Genomic DNA, 14,569 nt, shown 5'->3' with positions numbered 1-14,569 from the left:
ATCTCTTATCCACCTTAAATCTTTAAACCCAGCACTACAATGAATTTCTTTACTCTCCCATCATGGCGAATAATACCTTGACCTGGTCAGCCCCATTGACCGTAGCTGTTTCTCAACGAGCATCAAGATTATCGGGCGATAAGATTATTCTACCTCAATCCGCACTAGAACAGCTCCTTGCCGCAGCGCCCCTCCAGGCGGTTTCGAATCCCAATCCCCGCGTACACACGACGACTTTCGACCCCTTCAACTCCCACACTTTTGCTGCCGAGGCTCACGCTCGTGAACGGACTGAAGAGCGCCAACAGCAACTTCCTCACCCGCTGACCTTTCGTATTGTCAATCCTAAAAATGGCCGCATTGTACACGCTGGGATCCGAGAGTTCTCCGCCGCGGAGAACGAGGTGATATTGAGTACTCTGCTACAAGAGTCATTGGGTATAGAGGACGGTGATTTCACAGCTGACGTGAATGGTGAGCTAGAGGCCGCTGAAACAGGCGATCAAGTGACCCAACCATCAAGAACCGGCCCTATCGTTACAGTGCATGCGAAACAACTACCAAAAGGCACATACGTGCGCCTACGTCCGCTCGAGGCTGGCTATGAGGAGGATTGGAAGCCTCTACTTGAGCGATATCTGCGAGATAATTTCACCACCCTGACTGTCGGCGAGCTGCTCACCGTGCCGGGAACACGCAAAGAATCCTTCCGGTTCTTGCTTGATAAAGTTTTCCCAGAAGGGGACAGCATCTGCATCGTGGATACGGATCTGGAAGTGGATATCGTAGCTTTGTCAGAAGAGCAGGCCCGGGAAACGTTGCAGAAACGATTGGAACGATCTGCGCGCGCACCAGGTACAACGAGCGGCAGCTCAGTTGGTGGTTTGCTCTCTCTCTCGGAAGGTATAGACGCCCAGGTCTTGCCGGGTGAATACGTTGATTATGAGATTCGAGAATGGAACCGTGGTGATACACTCCGAGTTAAACTCACGACGGATGATCAAGTCTGTCTTTTCGTCAGCCCTTATGGCGCACGGCAAAGAGGCAAACCGCGGGCAGACATGCATGTCTGGGGTGATTTATCATCTCAAACTTCTAAACAAGTGGAGATAAAACCGACAAATGTCGCTCTAGAAGGTGCTGAGGCTCTTTATATATCAGTTCATGCAACTTCCCTCGACGAAGAGACATCGAAATCTCCAATACAATATCATTTGTGCATCGTGGCAAATGATGCCCCTGAAGAAGCTGGGCAAGAGGTTGAGACGCATGAGCTCGGTGAGGTCCAGTGCCACAATTGTCAGCAATGGGTGCCGCAGCGAACATTAGTTCTCCACGAAAACTTTTGTCTCCGGAACAACATTTTCTGCACCCAATGTCACAACGTTTTCCAGAAGCGATCTCCCGAATGGGAGCAGCACTGGCACTGTCCCCACGATTCGTCCTATGGAAGTGATGTATCCAGTAAAGAGAGTCACGACTCGATCTTCCACAGCTACCACGACTGTCCAGATTGCGATGCTAAATTTGAAGGGCTGCCTGCACTAGCACAGCACCGTACTACTGAGTGTCCAGGCAAGCTGATTCTCTGTCAATTCTGCCACCTTCTTGTACCACAAAAGGGCGAGTCAGACCCAGATCTCCACGATCCAGAAGTCATGGTCTCCGGACTTACCCCTCACGAACTGGTCGATGGAGGCCGCACGACAGAATGCCACCTATGCAATAAGATTGTCCGGCTCCGGGATATGAACACCCACCTTCGCCATCACGAGCTGGAGCGCGTCTCCCGCCGAGCGCCCCGTATCTGCCTGAACCAGAATTGCGGACGCACTCTCTCTAACGCCGGGAGCAAGTCCCTTGCCCTATGCAACATTTGCTTTGGACCATTGTATGTGGACACGTACGATCCAGAGGGCAAGGCGCTACGTCGACGGATTGAGCGGAGATATCTGTCACAGATGATGACGGGATGTGGCAAGCAATGGTGCCAGAACCAGTACTGTAAAACAGGGAAACAAAACACCCAATCTGCGTCTGCTTCTGCCATGACTGTGGCCGATATCATGAAGGCGATACGGCCTCTTGTTGATGGTATCAACACTAAACCTGATCAAGAGAATACTGAGCCCGTCTATTTTTGCACCGATGAAACGGGCCAGGTTCGTCGTAACCTAGCACAGATGATCTGTGCCGAGGGCGCTACTGGAGACAAAGCCTACGACCTCGCCTGGTGTGTTGCTGGTGCAGAGGCTGCCTGTGGAGACCTGGAGAAGACGAGAGAGTGGCTTGCCAGATGGGCACCCACGCAAGGGGAGAGGGGTGTTGATTCTTAGAGCTCAAGAGTAAGATGAATGTAGGGAAAGTATCTATATATATATATTTAGATTGGGTACCGACGAAGCTAATGATGCATAATGAATTATAACACAGGCTGAATCTCGTAAGTTTCATGATTAGATGCAAAAAGTAGATAGAATAAAAGAGCTTCTCCCCAATGTAACCCACCCGCGGGTATTTGATCGAAAAAAAGAGAAGAGTGGCATGAATACCCATTCAACAAGAAATATGGACTTTTCCGGGCTGAACAAGAAAAAACAAAAGATACATTTCCTTAGGCAGCACCAGTCTTGACCGCAAGAGTGCCTGTGCCCCGAGATGAGAATATTCCCATGATGCCGAAGACAACATAAAATAGAGCAAGGGGGTATGCCACCAACCCTCGCATACCACTCATGCGCGCTACGGCACAGAACATGCCTGATGAACTGTAAGTGCACCAACCCACAGCAGCAATAGTCAAGAGATAACCGAATAGGGTATCCATAGGCAGCAGAATACCAACGCCACTAGTCATAACCAGGGGAAGGAAACAGTAACCCAGAACACTGGCTGAGCGGGGGAAAGTCAAAGTGGAAGAAAAATGGCCGACGGAGCCAGTAGACATAGAAGGTTTGTGGTGAGGGTTATAGTTGTTAGGATCGGCGGCGTTCGGTGTCGGTGGCGCAGCATCAAGAGCGGGCGACATAAGACTAAGGATAAGATGCAGGGCAACAGTGCCAAAGACTGCAACGCCATAGATGTAGCCATAGAAGACCTTTCCAGAGAGGAGAAGAAAAGTACCGTAGAGGACAATGTAAAGGAGGGCACCGTAGAGATCACTATCATCCATGAGGTGGTTATCAATTGAAGCAAATGGATTTAGCACTGAGAGGGTCTGAGAAGAGTAATGGTAAGCTTATACTCCGCCATGTTCATATCGCATGGTATCTAGTCCGCGCGTTCGTCCCTTCTGGACCCAATTGTGCCCAACTCACCTTTGTTCGAATATGCTCAAAGTTAACTCCCAGCTCTTCTAACAGCGGCGGTTCACCATCATAGCCCTCCGTCCCAAACGCAGCCAACCAGCCAGTCCTCAAACCACCCTGCTCTCCCATCCTCCCGCTCACGCCGGCAGCAGCCGAGCCGAAGCCACCATATCCACCAGCGGTATAGGCCTGCGATGCCGGATTGGGTGCGCCGCCAAATCCAGTACCATAGGACGCTTGTGAAGGGGTAGTATGTCCAGAGACTGCGGAGTAGGTTGAGGGGAAGAACTGGAGGTTTTGAGCCGAGCTTTGAGGGGCATAGCCCTGCTGTTGCTGTTGCGGGTAGTATTGCGCCATCACTGGCAAGTCTAGGGAAGGAGCGTGGATGTTTGGGTGGTCTGGAGATAGTGAAGTCTGATCTAAAAAGGGAGTTGAAGCTAGCTGAGTTAGAAGTCTAGAAGCTCCAAGTGTCCAACTGGGCAGATAAGTGCTGACTCAGTCCCGCATGGAATTCCGTACGCTTATTTAACCAATCAAAAGTGGACAGAATGGGTCTTCACTTTCTACTTCCTATTTAGAATAAGTAAGGCATAAATCGAGTTCGCTAAGCTCTAAATAAGACGAATGTTTCTACAGGAAGTTGATACCAATTCCAAGTTGCAAGCCCTTCCGGCCCTCTTCGCCCTTTCGCAGGACCAGAGGAAGAGAAAAGTTCAGCTCGAATCGCGCTACCGGATGGGCATAGACGATGCCAAAACCGGCAGCAACACTAGGAAGGCCATTTTGCAGCTCGGAGAAAGTAGAAACCATCGCATCTTGCGCCTCTGCACTGGTAGAAGGTGCGTTCTTCTGCGAGGTTTGCAGTGGCAGCAATCGACCACCATTCACAAAAGCTTGCAAACGCAGAGGCTTGTCGGCACCTACTCGGGGAAGCGGGAAAAGCAAGTTGGCGCTTCCGGCAGCATAGACATCACCACCGAGAGCATCAGCACCTTCACGGGGACCCAGGCCACATAGACGGAATCCCCGAACATCGGTAGGTCCCCCAAGGAGGAAGCGGTCATTGACCCGGGAGAGTTGAGGCGTAGAGCTAGAACCCAAGCCCAGAGGATACAAGAGACCGGCGCGGAAACCAGTGGTGAGACTGATGCCGCTGTCACCCTTGATGCCGGGAATTGGAATGGGAAGAGCACTCTGTGTCTCAATCTCCGACTTCCAGAAAGCCACATCACCCTTCAAAGGACCCAGACCAGCAACCTCGTTAAAGATTTTCGCATAGTATCCGCGAGATGGCAACATGGGGTTGTCGCGCTGCTCATTGACCCAGCTGTGGAAGATGCTGCTCTTTACACTATCGCCAGCATCAGCCCGGACGGTGGGAGAAGCGTTCTCTGCCAGACCAGTAAGTTGTCTCCAGAACCCGTTGTATCCCAGCTCGTGGCGGTGTCCAGATCCGGAAAGCCATCGGAGCTTACCCCAACCTCCCTTGACAACTTCTTCGTGGCTAGCCCAGGATTTCTGAGTAGCACTTGCGATTCCGCCAATCTCCAGGCGGAAATCAGGGTCGCCCAAGACGGGAGTCTCGAAAGCAGCCTGGTAAGCGGACCGTGTACGGGTGCCCAACGAGGCATTGAGGTTCAGGGTCTCGGCACCACCAAACACATTGCGCCACAGGAGATTTCCATAAGCTGAGCCTTCTGCATTTCCAAGATCGGTACCGGTCTTCAAGAGCAAACGGGACTTTTCCTTAGCAGCAAGGATCACATCGATGTTACGGATTCCAGTTTGACCATTCGTCGACTCATCCAAGTGAACCGAGATTGGCTGCTGGAAAAGGTCTATTGTTTTATGTTAGAATGTCATGCGCAATGCCCCAGCGTAGTTGGAACCACTGACCAAATCGTCCAAGCTTGTCTGCCGTTACCGTTACCTCCTGCAATGCCTCAGAAAGGGTATAGGGTCGGCCTCGGTTTGCACTGAGGAGTGGCCCGACGATATGCTCAAGGAAGCCTCGGCGGGTATTAGGTGCACTGAGGATCTGGACAGACGAGATCGTGCATGGTAGAGTTGAGTTTTGGTCGATCTAATATAATCCAATCAGCCGGAAGCTCCGCAAATCTGGAAGAGTTTGTTCTAGTAGTGTTACGGTGAGAGACCATACCAATTCGGAGAGCCGATCTTGGGCTTTCTGGAGGATGGCCTGCATGCGCTCATTCACGGCTTTTTGCTGCTCTTCAAGAACCTGCGGGTCCTTGCGCTGTTGCAAGCGCTCGAAGATCTTTGAGAGTCACATTAGAAAATCGTAACAATAGAGATACTAGGGATTGGAGCCGGATAGAACATACATCTTCATCTTCAGCCGAGAGAGAGGACATTTTGACGGCTGCAATTACCACAAAACCTGGGGTGTCAAAGAGCCTCTGATCGCATGTAGCAAAATTGCACGTGACCATCCGCGATCGCATCGCGCGCTTCTACTACTCCGACTCCGTACCTCCCACGTCAACCTTTTTCTTCCTTTCACATTACACAGCCAGAAGTTTCTATTCCCATCACTTTCTTTTCTTACACTCATATTTATCCAAAACACTTTAAACTACCACCTTCATTCCTTAACGAATATGGCAACCAAAGCCGCATTTAAACGGGTAACACTTCCGACATCTCCAAATGAGAGAGCTTCTACTGAAACGGTCTCATTGCAGCTCACTCGGGAATACCAAAATATCCAAAAGAACCCCCCACCTTTTATCGTTGCGCATCCATCCGAAACCAATATCTTAGAGTGGGTCTGAGTCCTACATGACTGAATACTGAATGAAAGGGGATCGCCATTGCTAACCCACTCGGTGTACAGATGGCACTACATTCTTACCGGGCCCCCTGGCACTCCTTATGAGCACGGTCAATACTGGGGCACATTGATTTTTCCTCCCGATTACCCTTTTGCGCCCCCGGCCATTCGCATGCACACCCCTAGTGGCCGATTCCAGCCATCCACTCGTCTTTGTCTGAGCATTAGCGACTTCCACCCGAAGTCCTTTAACCCCGCATGGGAGGTCTCGACCATATTGATTGGACTTTTATCCTTCATGACTAGCGAGGAGATGACAACTGGAAGTGTGAGCGCATCGGAAAGCGAGCGTAAGGTCTTTGCAGCCCGATCTCGCTGGTGGAACTCGACTGGTGGTGGCTCCCATATCAGTGCCACACCAGGCGTGACTCGGACTACCAAGGGTATCAATAATGTCAAGGCTGGAGATGGAGGACTGAAGTTCCGTACTGAGTGGCCCGAATTGGACCAGGAGAATTGGGCTTGGATGAAGGAAAATCGCGTTGATTCCAACACCGGCCAGATCCTTCCCGACCCCAATGCGCCCGCTAAGTGCTCCCCAGAGACCAGTGCTTTTCGTCGCCGTCCTAATGGCAGTGCACCTGGTATTGGAGCCGTTATGGATGGGGGCCATGTGGCCCGTGAAGCTGGTCAAGGCTGGGTACGACGTAATCGAATCTGGATTGGCTTGGCGCTGCTAGTTGGCTATGCGTTGGTGTCACGGCTGGTGAGTGACATGAAGGAATGAGAATTTCACAGATCTGACTTGATTTTTCAATTTTCTCCTTTTACTATCTCATGATATTGGGTCCTTTCATTAGCGAGTTTTTTTTTTCTTTTCTGTTGTCTAGAAGCATCTGTGGGTGGTGGAACGGTTTTCTCTTTCTTTTCTTTAGTGGAGAAAGCAGGGCTTAACGCTGCCTGCTCTCAAAATACTTTACCTCGACTTAAACTAGTAAACTCGGGTTATAGAGAGGCTGCACCTAACAAGCACTTCTTTCTTTCATCAATCTCACGCATATTATATACCCAAGCCCAGAAGTACAAAGCTCACTAATTTATTCGCGAATCTTATTCTACAACTGAGCGATATCGTGGACATTAGTATTTGGACTGGAAGTTACTGATAATCGTAATCTATTCATGCTTGACTTGGCCCGAACTATAGCGCATATGCTTTACTACCTAAGTATGTTGAAAAATGGAAGAGTAATAGAGTATTGAAGATACTGCCTGGTTAAGCTCTCAGTTTTGTATGTATTTTTTAGCCATCTCATATCAAATGAGAAGTCAACTTGTTGTTTACTATTAGTATGTCAAAGAATAGACTGGTTTCCGGCATTTGGTTTAGTTTGGTTAGTCAGCATTTATGTGAACTAACTAACTAGTTATTATTTACACACGCGAATTTACACGCATTTGATTCGTCAATTCTGATGAAATTTGGTTCCACTTTCTTCTAAAGTGGACTCGCTCGAGTCACGTGATGGCTATGTCATCGTGATTTTCTCCGATCTTTTATCGCGTCGGGGAAATTTTGTTTGTCCTTGACATCTTGTTATCATTGTAAACTTCACTTTCCTACACAATATGGGCTGGTTCTGGGCAGATTCACAGCAAAAGGCGCCTCAGGCGCCGCATCCTACATTTTCAAATGCAGCACCTCCTGTATGTCCCTCCATACTGACACTGATCGGTCTTTGCGCCGGCTGACACTTGTCGACAGCCTGGATGCCCAATGCATGAGTCGAACTCTGCACCATCCAAAATCCCGGAGACTACCACGCCTCCCACCAGCTGCCCAGTGAAAAGATCTTCCGATTCACCTTTTTATGTCGCTCCGAAATCCGATTCCCCAACTGCACCGGAAGTAGCCGCTACAGCCAAGTCCTCGTCCACTTTGTCTAAATTGAACCCTTTGAACTACATGTTTTCTTCGATCTCTCAGGAGCGGGCTCCTAACCAGACAGTTGACCTTCCCCTTGAGCGCGAGCAGTCGTCCATCCCAAGAGGCGACTCAAATGAGAACTGGGAGTACCCATCTCCCCAGCAGATGTACAACGCGATGCTGCGCAAAGGACATACTGACACGCCCCAGGATGCAGTGGAAGCAATGGTTGCCGTGCACAACTTCTTGAATGAAGGTGCATGGAACGAAATTGTCGGATGGGAGCGCACCTTCGCTGGGGGCTTGAAGACTGGATGGGAAAAATGCCGCCGCGGCGAGGAGAACCTGAGCTATGATCTGGCTGTAGCTGAGGAGACCGGTAAAATTGACCCGGTAACAGAGCCTCGTCTAATTAGATTCCAAGGCCGACCCCAAGATTTGAGTCCCAAGGCCACAATTTTCCAGGCTCTGGGATGGGCTATGCCGTCCAAGTTTGAGTAAGTCCTGAGTATTGAAGATCTTCATTACCATATGCTGACATGAACAAAAGTCAAAAACCACCTTTCGACCGGCATGATTGGTTCGTTCAGCGCCAGACACCATGGGGTTCGAAGGAGGTTCGTTATGTGATCGATTACTATTCCGGACCTCCTGAGGAGACTGGGGAGCCGGTATTCTACCTTGACATTCGTCCTGCTTTGGATTCGCCTACCGCAGCTGTCGAGCGGATGATGCGCTGGGGAGGAGATGTGTGGTGGAGAGCCAGTGGAGCTGCCGTGAGGGAGCAGAACCCGAAGCAATCCTGAGCTTTCCCTGTCAACTCTTACGGGCTCTTGTGTCTTTCTCCACTCCATTTTGTATACTCTATTCATTGCACAGGGCGTTTTGTGGCTTCCTTAGAATCTGACGTGGCTTGACTTCTGTGTATTATATAATTATAAATGTCTTACTATCCTCTGTTTAACATTCTGTTTGGGGGCAATAATATTGCTACCTGCCCAGGTAGGTACTGGACATTTTAGTTCTACCATATTCTGGATGTACCTTAGAATCTCTCTAGGTGGAGTCATAATCTCATTTTCTTATTTCAGTTGATATTCATTAGGTAAATCCGTTTATTATAAATTTCTCATTCCGATAGCAGAGATGTATATATCCACAAGAAGGGTAGTTTTAGATGTTTGGCGACAATAAGTCATATTTGACGCAATTTTCTACGCTCTCGATGCTGGCCTGCAGCAGTCCGCGAGCCTCCAGGCCAACCCAGACGCGCAGCATCGAGGTATCACCCGAGCGTACAGTTTGCAAGAAAGTGCCTCCAGAGCCCAATTGCCGAAGGATAGGAAGGGCACTAGAGATTGAGTCAGCTTCAGAAAAAGCAAACCAGGACAGAGACTTACCTCTTGAAGAGATCTAGATCGGGGTTGAGACTTCGCCCAATACCCTCAAGTAGAAGGCAGGAAATCACCACATTGACAAAATCTCCTTCGAACCGAACGTGATGGCCGCGGACCATGGTCAAAACCTCATTGAGGACGTCGCCAATCTTGATATTACCTAGCGCAAACGTGCGCGTTTTGATACTCAGAACAAGGTGTTGCATCTTCAATGCGAAAACTTCCGGATCTAGTACTTCCTCTGGTGAGCGGCATCGCTCAACCATCAGCTGTCCTGCCCGGTATCCATCGAATTCGGCAATGGCCCGGAAAAGGTCAAGGAAGTTCCGTCGGTTGAGCTCATTGAGCTCAGTGACAAGGCCTGTATCAATGAATATGAGCTGCGGGCGATAACCTTCTTTATTGAGCTGGGCAAGTGCAGATTCCCACTCCGTTTTATTGCCTATGCGTGGTATTAATCGCGAAAGTATCGCCTCGGTTACATCGACCTCAGCTTCTGTCGGGGCTTCCGTCGCTCGTGAATCACGGAGGGAAAGATCCAGCTCGCTAGGCTTGTAGAAGCGAACCATGATATTCCCTGGATGGAGGTCTGCATGGATGAAGTTGTCAATTAGAAGCATATGCAAAAAAGCATCGAGGCCTTCGTTGGCGATTTCGCGCTGGTAAACACCTCCTCCAATATCCAGGAAAGTAGCAAGGGGAATACCCTGTGCGAATTCTTCGACCAGTACCTCTCGGGCAGCGTAGTCCATGTACGGATATGGGAACCAGGCTGTAGAGCGCGTCTTGAATTTCTCCCGAAACCGAACGAGATTAGTACCTTCGATACGCAAATCAAGCTGCAGCTTCATCATTTCTCCGAATTGATGTACTTCGTCTGGGAAAGACAGCCACTGCATGGTAGGGATTGCATTGATGAGCCATGCAAAGAATCCCATGATCCGCAAATCTCGGTGGATCGTCTTCTCAACTCGAGGGTGCAAGACTTTGATCGCAACATATGACGAAGGTACTCGTTGTGGTGAGCTCTTCACCAGCACATCGACATTTCTCCGAACCCTCTCTCCCAATGTAGTTGGTTCCTGCTCCAGGTCCTGTCTGGTAGACGCAAGACTTGGCTTCAGCTTCGCTTTATACACTTGCGCAATAGCTCCAACACCAAGAGGGGTTTCCTGGAACTCTGAGAAGATCTCCTCAAATGGCAGTCCCCCGAAAGCTTTCCGGATGATGCGTTTGGTCTCATGGAGGGAATGCGCAGGTGCATGGGAATGGAGTGACGACAAAATGCTGCACAATTCGGGAGGGAAGATATCGGATCGAGATGCGGCCCATTGTCCAAGCTGTTGGAAGATAATCCCGGTTAGAAAGGTGAATGTGATCATGTTTTAAGGGGCTATATTAGGCCTACTTTGATAAATGCAGGTCCTGCACGCTCCATCGCCTTCACCAAGAAACGATACCACCACAACGTCCCACGACGCGCCCCATTTAGGCCTTTGACATTTCGACCGATCCATATCACAGGAATGGTCACGATAACTGGCATGAAAATTACGAAGAGGTGAAGGAATCGAAGCCCGGTCGCGATAGGGTCGTAGACGTAGCAGTAAAATAAGACTGATATTGATTGGCGGACGCGTGAGAGGCCTCGCGCATCTGGTGATACAGCCTTTCGAATCTCTTCTCGAGAAGCCTCGAGCATCTGCATCTCACCGGTCTTCTTGCCATCCGGGTCCTCTGCCAGCTTGAGAAATGCGCCAGGCGCTAGTGTCGCCATGAGCAATCCAATGGATGTACCCCTTGATTTGATACATGGTCGCCATTGAATGAAATGATGTCTTGGTAGGCGCGGAATCCCGCGTCTGAGACAAAAACGGCTGACGAGAGCCCTCATTGTAATGTGGAATCGTGAAGAGATGAAGGTTGACGAGCGATAAATCCGATAACCGGCACGTGTCTACGTCATCGTTCACATCGAAATCTTGAAATTCCATCCATTTTGCTTATTGATTTTGGTTTTGATATGATTTTGGAACTTGATGCGAGTTAATTAATTGATAGTTATTTCATAATTGATAGGTCACTGCAATCGTGGAAGTCTTAGAAATTCCACACCATCATCTATACAATTGGCCTATTCAACTATACCCGTAGACTACAACCAAGTCGAGACCCTCGTCCACGAGAAGTATAAAACATTGGATTAGTATGGAAAACTTACCCAGGTGCCTTTCTAAGAATCTTATTTTTCTCTTGTCAATTGGCCATCAGGAATTTCATGGCATTTTATCACTCAATACCTACTCAAATTCTAATGCGCATTCTTCTTCCTCTATCCGGTTCACACTATACCCAACCCGGAAGTAATTACAAATTACAGGGTACTACTGTGCGAACACAGACTTCAGTTCCATCTTATCATTTGGTTTCAATAGGCTGTAGTGTGATCCAGCATGAAAATTGACCAGAGCGCCGAAAACGGATCAAAAGTCCTACTGGTCAAAAAAATGGCCGTTATTGTCCAGCATTAAATGAGATCAAGATGCCCAGGCCGTCGCGAAGGACTTTTATTCACTTGACCCCTAGATTAAAGATTTCTTTATCATGGGCCGTACGATGAATGATGATGTTGAGTCGAACACAGAAAATGCGCCCTCTAGTTGGCGTGGCTTGACCACTGTCTTCACCTGGACTGTACTATGCTACGTATGCATTATCTTAACAGTCATTGGCATTTTGAACCCGTATCTTTTGCCTTTTGACTTGCTGTCACTTGTGGTGTTCAACAAAGACATTTCTCCATTCTTCGCCTTCTCGCATGGATCTGGACTCTTTCCAAAGCCGCATGGCTTCAAGATAGTTGCCCTGGTTCCTTTCAACTATCACGAGCGCACAGCTATACTAGACTGTTATTTGCAGGTGAGAGTCTACCTATCTTCCGTTTTTTCTAATGAGTTTCTAACTCAGACTACGTAGAAAAACTTGGTCCATAACCACGGCTTCCTTGATCAAGTCGTCTTCATTCCTCAGACAACCGATGCAGTTAGCCTGGATTGGCTATATTCTTTAGTTCAGAAAACTCCTGAATATGCCATTTCTCCACCCGGACATGATATGGATTGGAAAATTGCCCGTGACAAGACCATGTACATTCGCATCGATGGTGATGTCGTCTATTTGGAAGACCTAACCATCCCAACAATCGTCAAGACCAAACTTGACAATCCTGATTCATTGTTTGTCTCTGCCAATGTCGTGAATGAAGCTGCTCTGGCTTCACTCCACAGTCACCCTGGTGTTGCTCTGCCATACCTCCCGGAGCTGCACCATGTCGAGCAGCCTTCCCGCTCCAAGTCGCAATTAAGTCAAGATTGGCGCGCCTCGAGTCTACCTCCTTGGGAGGGACCCGCAGATTTCAGAGTTGAGAACGGATTCAAGCCTCCTTTCCAGGGCCATCGGTGGTTGCTGCCGATCGAAGGTGGCTCATATCATGACCCCATTGCATCCTCCGTTTATACCAAAACCGGACCAGGCTTGAAAGATTGGACTGTGTCTGCCCAGCAGCACTATTCATTCCTTCATCACCTCGAATACAAAGACTTGACACGATATAAGTTTCCCTTGTGGGTGAACCCAACTGAGCCTATCAGCCAGAACTTTGGCTGCTTCTGGGGCCAGGATTCCAAGCTCCTTCGTACCATCTTTGAGCATGATTCTATCGACAGTGAAGAACTTCTCAGGTCCTGGACTGCATCAAACGGCACTCATCCCAATGTTGCTATTGACGGAAAGGGACTGGTATCACACTATTCCGCATCTTTGGGCACTGCTGGACTGGATTCAACCGATCTTTTGGAAAGATACCGAGCATATGCCCAAGAAATGGTCTGCCGCGAGAGAATTTAGTTCCAAGATTGTACTCAGCCAATGGGTTGGCCATTATATCAGTGTGAAGATATAGAGCCCCCGCATATTCTGTACCTAGGTAGAGTTGATCGTCGAGATTCTTTTCCATGTATTTCATTGACCAGCCTGTCTACTTCTTCTCATATAAAGACACAAATATTTTCCTCCATCTTCAGAGGATCCATGGATGTATTCAGAGCCTTGGAGGTTCGGTAAAATCAACAAGGCATCTATACACATTCTCAACATTATTCTAACCAGGTGAAAACTTAGAAGTTAGAAAAGCATATGCGACACGTAGCGATCTCACCCTTCCTTACCGATATAAATACTACCCGAGAGCAATTGCTAATCTTATCACAAAACCGACCAAAGCACCTATTTATGCAACTTGGTTTAAGTGACCATATATTTCTGGTTGCTCAGAATTGGAGCTTGTAGCACTTCAGCCGATCTTTACATCGAAAAGCAATCTCGTTCTAAGATCCTGATCCGAAAGTCAGGAAGAATTGCGCAAATATTGTAGCAATGTGTCATTAAGCTAAGTTCTGTATTAGTCTATAAAAAACTTAACTGAAAAAATAAACGCTGTTTCATAGGTGAGAAGCCAAAGATCCCTCCCACTCTACACAAATCATAAACTTATAAGGGTATCAATAAAAAGAAAAAAATAGAGCAAACTTCAACGGATAAATCCAACGGAGTCTCAAGTCCGAGGTACTAGTCCTTGTGCAAGGATATATGTAGTGGAGATAACACGAAGTCGGCCCAAGTCCAAAGGAAGTCGATCGTTTGGGCTTCGTCCTGGAAGGACATGTTGCCCAAACACTTCGCTTCGAAGGAGGAAAGGATCGGGCTTGGCCGCTTGGCGAGTGTTGGTGGCGGGCGCTGGAAAGATATCCCATGTATCTAGGCAGCGGGCACGACCGGCGCCATTTTTGCCCCAAATCTCAAATTCACACTGGACCATGTTATGGCTTTTGGTGAAGTTGACTACGACCTTCTTTGGATTCTTTCCTGCCTGCTGGTGTATTTTGTCAGCTGTGAGAGATGCCATACCAAAATACCCATGAAGACTATGTGACGGATCGCAGAGTCAACCTCAATATTCCTGAATTTACACGATACTATTCAACATTGGATTATTCATATATGCTTCATTGGCGTGCGGTTAGTGCCTACCGTAATGTATTTGGTGAATTAAGACCGTAATATTAGTATTAAATACCTCACAATA

At 48.4% G+C, this 14,569-nt stretch overlaps 9 protein-coding genes across 9 annotated transcripts; 4 read left to right on the top strand and 5 right to left on the bottom strand.

Annotated features, from left to right (window-relative positions):
* Positions 1 to 62: 62 nt before the first annotated feature.
* N7495_007152 (putative ubiquitin fusion degradation protein (Ufd1)) lies at positions 63 to 2,336 on the top strand (the record flags this gene model as incomplete). Its single annotated transcript, XM_057209803.1, has 1 exon — positions 63 to 2,336. The coding sequence occupies one exon, from the start codon at positions 63 to 65 to the stop codon at positions 2,334 to 2,336; it is 2,274 nt and encodes a 757-aa protein (XP_057063577.1).
* A 278-nt stretch (positions 2,337 to 2,614) lies between these two features.
* Positions 2,615 to 3,172, bottom strand: N7495_007151 (transporter YIP1; the record flags this gene model as incomplete). Its single annotated transcript, XM_057209802.1, has 1 exon — positions 2,615 to 3,172. The coding sequence occupies one exon, from the start codon at positions 3,170 to 3,172 to the stop codon at positions 2,615 to 2,617; it is 558 nt and encodes a 185-aa protein (XP_057063576.1).
* Positions 3,173 to 3,254: 82 nt separating this feature from the next.
* N7495_007150 (uncharacterized protein) lies at positions 3,255 to 3,665 on the bottom strand (the record flags this gene model as incomplete). The annotated part of the gene is made up of 1 exon (XM_057209801.1): positions 3,255 to 3,665. The coding sequence occupies one exon, from the start codon at positions 3,663 to 3,665 to the stop codon at positions 3,255 to 3,257; it is 411 nt and encodes a 136-aa protein (XP_057063575.1).
* Positions 3,666 to 3,938: 273 nt separating this feature from the next.
* On the bottom strand, positions 3,939 to 5,514 carry sam50 (SAM complex subunit SAM50; the record flags this gene model as incomplete). The annotated part of the gene is made up of 3 exons (XM_057209800.1): positions 3,939 to 5,146; positions 5,205 to 5,391; positions 5,455 to 5,514. 3 exons carry the CDS (start codon positions 5,512 to 5,514, stop codon positions 3,939 to 3,941), a joined length of 1,455 nt encoding a protein of 484 aa, XP_057063574.1.
* Positions 5,515 to 5,929: 415 nt separating this feature from the next.
* N7495_007148 (ubiquitin-conjugating enzyme E2) lies at positions 5,930 to 6,889 on the top strand (the record flags this gene model as incomplete). The annotated part of the gene is made up of 2 exons (XM_057209799.1): positions 5,930 to 6,093; positions 6,166 to 6,889. The coding sequence occupies 2 exons, from the start codon at positions 5,930 to 5,932 to the stop codon at positions 6,887 to 6,889; spliced, it is 888 nt and encodes a 295-aa protein (XP_057063573.1).
* Positions 6,890 to 7,731: 842 nt separating this feature from the next.
* On the top strand, positions 7,732 to 8,835 carry N7495_007147 (holocytochrome c synthase CYC3; the record flags this gene model as incomplete). Its single annotated transcript, XM_057209798.1, has 3 exons — positions 7,732 to 7,809; positions 7,868 to 8,526; positions 8,580 to 8,835. The coding sequence occupies 3 exons, from the start codon at positions 7,732 to 7,734 to the stop codon at positions 8,833 to 8,835; spliced, it is 993 nt and encodes a 330-aa protein (XP_057063572.1).
* A 367-nt stretch (positions 8,836 to 9,202) lies between these two features.
* N7495_007146 (ABC1 kinase family protein) lies at positions 9,203 to 11,320 on the bottom strand (the record flags this gene model as incomplete). The annotated part of the gene is made up of 3 exons (XM_057209797.1): positions 9,203 to 9,380; positions 9,430 to 10,766; positions 10,835 to 11,320. 3 exons carry the CDS (start codon positions 11,318 to 11,320, stop codon positions 9,203 to 9,205), a joined length of 2,001 nt encoding a protein of 666 aa, XP_057063571.1.
* A 710-nt stretch (positions 11,321 to 12,030) lies between these two features.
* Positions 12,031 to 13,332, top strand: N7495_007145 (uncharacterized protein; the record flags this gene model as incomplete). The annotated part of the gene is made up of 2 exons (XM_057209796.1): positions 12,031 to 12,345; positions 12,403 to 13,332. The coding sequence occupies 2 exons, from the start codon at positions 12,031 to 12,033 to the stop codon at positions 13,330 to 13,332; spliced, it is 1,245 nt and encodes a 414-aa protein (XP_057063570.1).
* Positions 13,333 to 14,038: 706 nt separating this feature from the next.
* On the bottom strand, positions 14,039 to 14,389 carry N7495_007144 (uncharacterized protein; the record flags this gene model as incomplete). Its single annotated transcript, XM_057209795.1, has 1 exon — positions 14,039 to 14,389. One exon carries the CDS (start codon positions 14,387 to 14,389, stop codon positions 14,039 to 14,041), a length of 351 nt encoding a protein of 116 aa, XP_057063569.1.
* Between the last annotated feature and the right edge of the window lie 180 nt (positions 14,390 to 14,569).

This window comes from Penicillium taxi (assembly GCF_028828555.1).
Source record: "Penicillium taxi strain IBT 34144 chromosome Unknown utg000004l_segment0_segment0, whole genome shotgun sequence".
NCBI classification, from domain to species: Eukaryota; Fungi; Ascomycota; class Eurotiomycetes; order Eurotiales; family Aspergillaceae; genus Penicillium; species Penicillium taxi.
This window is presented reverse-complemented; position numbering and strand designations above follow the sequence as displayed.